Below are 2,768 nucleotides of genomic sequence, written 5' to 3'. Positions count from 1 at the left end.
ATATATATATATATATATATATATCAATCAGAAAAACATTTGGGCATGCTCCTCTTTTTACGCTCCTTCATACCCCTAAGATAATCTGTAATGATGCCAATACATACCTGTCTGGAACAAGCATAGTGACTGGCTTACAGGAAGGCCCGCATATATCTAACCTGTTTTTTTTTTTTTTTTTTTTTTTTTTTTTTAATGTGGGCGTTACAGGCTGCCTGAAGTGATAGCTGTTATTTTGTTAAAAACACCCACATGCAGTGCCACTGCTGAGCCCCCATCGACAAGTGAAAGTAAAGGTGAGTCTGTTTTAGTAGAGTTTGAGGAGAAGCAGAATGAACTTCAAAGTAAGAAAACAATTTAAAATGTATTTCTTTGTGTGTGTGTAGTGGTGTTATCTTACTTTTTCTTAAACTGTCTTTCGTCAAACTGTTTTTACATTGTCTAGATTCTAGGTTGTCTCAGGGGCGTCTTTGCACAGGCTGCGGTCTGAACTGGGGTCTTGAACGATGTGTGTGTGTGTGTGTGTGTGTGTGTGTATCTACATATTTATTATGTATGTATGTTGTTAAGACACTAACACAAAGGTTGTGTCACAGCATACTCACCAGATAATTTGCATTGAATGCAAATGCAAAACTTTGTTTCCCACCCACATTTCCGCTGCTGAGTCTCCTTTGGCTGTTAACTCCACTCGAATCCAGATTGCACATAAAGACTGAGTGGACTTGCACTGACTGATACGTGAAAGTGAGTGTAAGGTTTATATTGTTGATTGTCATTTATGCTTAGAGATATTTACTCATATATGCTTTGAGTTTTATAATCGATTGCATAATAATGGAGGTTTGATCCGTAGTAGTCTGTGGAGACTCTGTGTGCCTTCCAGAGCACTCTGGCATACACACACACCTTAAGGTCATGAAAGAGGTTGTATCTTCTCTTACTGATTTATGGTAGGAGGACACCTCTGTATCTGTATAAGAGCCCTTTGTTTAGATGGAGCGCTAGACTCCTGAATTTGAATTTTGTGGTTGTGGTGCTGTAGTGGTAAAGTTGGGGGTGGGGAGTGTGCTCAACCCTACTGGCATGCAGTATACTCATCCAGCAAGTCCAAACCTGTTCAACTGCTTCCTGTAAAAAGCTGGAGAGACATATTACCAGTATGTCTAAGCAGGCTTATGAAATGAGATTCTGCTCTCACAGTCGAGTCACCGACTGTGAGAGCAGAATCTCCTCAAAGACATATTTGCATTAGTTGCCAGTGTGTGTTCTATCCCAAAGCACTTTCTCATATTATATTATATTATATTATATTATATTAATATCACTGTAACTCCACTGCTGTCCCAAAAAAGAAATCATCAACAACAATAACTCTTTTGAACACCTTTATTCTCTCCAAACTGCAGTTGAGCTCACAACAATGACAACAACGAATCCTCCACGTTACCTTCCATTTCAGGACAGCATGTATGATGGGAATGGGGATCAACAATCAATGGTTCAGCACACCACTGTGATCATCAGCACTGAGCCACCAAAAGACCATATTATCTGGTCCCTCCTCTGCTTTTTCTACTCAAACCCCTGTTGTCTTGGGCTTGCAGCTCTCATTTATTCTATCAAGGTGAGGTTAAATAAATCGGGTTTTTCATGAACTAAGCATCTGTTATACTTCTGTGTGTCTGTGTGTGCATGAAAAAATATATTAATATTTACCTGTCTACTTACTATGACCTACATTATATTGATTTTACCACATAGATCAAGTTAATATCCATGGTCTCCAACTACACTTTTACAATCTATATTTTTCTGTCGTTTTAGGCCAGAGACCGGAAGGTGGTTGGAGATTTGGAGGGTGCACGGCATTATGGGGCCACTGCTCGCCAGCTTAACATCACCTCCACAGTCCTGGTTGCCCTTGGACTCCTGATATTCATTATTACAATGATAGTTGTTTTTGCACGGGTATCTCGTTAAGCCCTCAAAGTAACACACCCTGACAAAACGCTTCCTTTTAACAGATTGCAGTGCATTGCTTGCTGCTGTGACTTTGGATTTGGATGATAAATATTAGCATCAATTTTATAATCAGTCTTCATTGTGTCTTTTGTTAGAAAAAGACACAATTTCATCTATCTATCTATCTATCTATCTATCTATAGAAAAGGACAGAAACATATATATTTATATATATATATATATATAAATATATTTTCATATTTCAGTGAAGGTAAATGTATATAAAGATGATTTTTAGCCAATTAATGTTTGTGCCTATCTATCTACACCCAGGTGAAAAATAAGCACACTGCATTTGGCGTCTGCTAAATTACATACGGAACAATGAATGACAGTATATGGAATTCTTCTTTGTTCACAAAAACCTTTTTTCTGTAGCTGTGGATCATGCTGCATATTCACTGACGGGGATCTCAGCTCATTTGTGGCAGGAAAATCTTTTTATTGAGATGTTTCATTTTCCACTCACTAATATTCCACAGAAACAGTGTGGACATTTCATCCCCTTAGAATTTGTTCGATTTAGAGAATTTAGAGTTGATTTGTAAGCTATATTATTAAAAAAATATTATCTTTGTGATTTAAATGGTGTTGGACTGTAACTCATTAAAAAAATATTACTAGGATTTTATTTTATTTCAGATTCCATCGATTTCTGGGAGCTCTGTAGCCTCAGTAGCAATTCTTTCTTCCTTTTTTGAAAAGTATGTTGTAGTATAATGGAAATAGTCTACTTCTGAGGA

General features: G+C 37.2%; 1 protein-coding gene across 2 annotated transcripts; it reads left to right on the top strand.

The window, feature by feature from the left end:
- The first annotated feature begins 216 nt into the window (after nt 1-216).
- On the top strand, nt 217-2,150 carry LOC147325056 (dispanin subfamily A member 2b-like). 2 transcript variants are annotated; one of them, XM_086299326.1, is made up of 4 exons: nt 218-296; nt 597-747; nt 1,410-1,627; nt 1,828-2,150. In XM_086299326.1, the coding sequence occupies exons 3-4, from the start codon at nt 1,424-1,426 to the stop codon at nt 1,981-1,983; spliced, it is 360 nt and encodes a 119-aa protein (XP_086155452.1). In that variant the 5' UTR covers nt 218-296; nt 597-747; nt 1,410-1,423; the 3' UTR covers nt 1,984-2,150. The 2 variants fall into 2 exon arrangements, with proteins under 2 accessions (XP_086155453.1, XP_086155452.1); XM_086299327.1 differs by lacking the exon at nt 597-747 and having other exon boundaries at nt 217-296.
- The last annotated feature ends 618 nt before the right edge of the window (nt 2,151-2,768 follow it).

The sequence above is a fragment of the Aulonocara sp. 'chitande type north' Nkhata Bay genome, linkage group LG7 (genome assembly GCF_057382095.1).
Source record: "Aulonocara sp. 'chitande type north' Nkhata Bay isolate Kocher_YH1m ecotype deep benthic linkage group LG7, A_spYH_male_GT1.1, whole genome shotgun sequence".
NCBI classification, from domain to species: Eukaryota; Metazoa; Chordata; class Actinopteri; order Cichliformes; family Cichlidae; genus Aulonocara; species Aulonocara sp. 'chitande type north' Nkhata Bay.
Note: the sequence above shows the minus strand (reverse complement) of the source record. Positions and strands in the feature narration are given on the sequence as shown.

Excerpts from the sequence above, each read along its gene's own strand:
- LOC147325056 (XM_086299327.1), top strand. The coding sequence starts at position 1,424 with ATGACAACAACGAATCCTCCACGTTACCTTCCATTTCAGGACAGCATG. Across the intron at positions 1,628-1,827 it reads CTCTCATTTATTCTATCAAG|GCCAGAGACCGGAAGGTGGT; the intron begins GTGAGGTTAAAT and ends CTGTCGTTTTAG.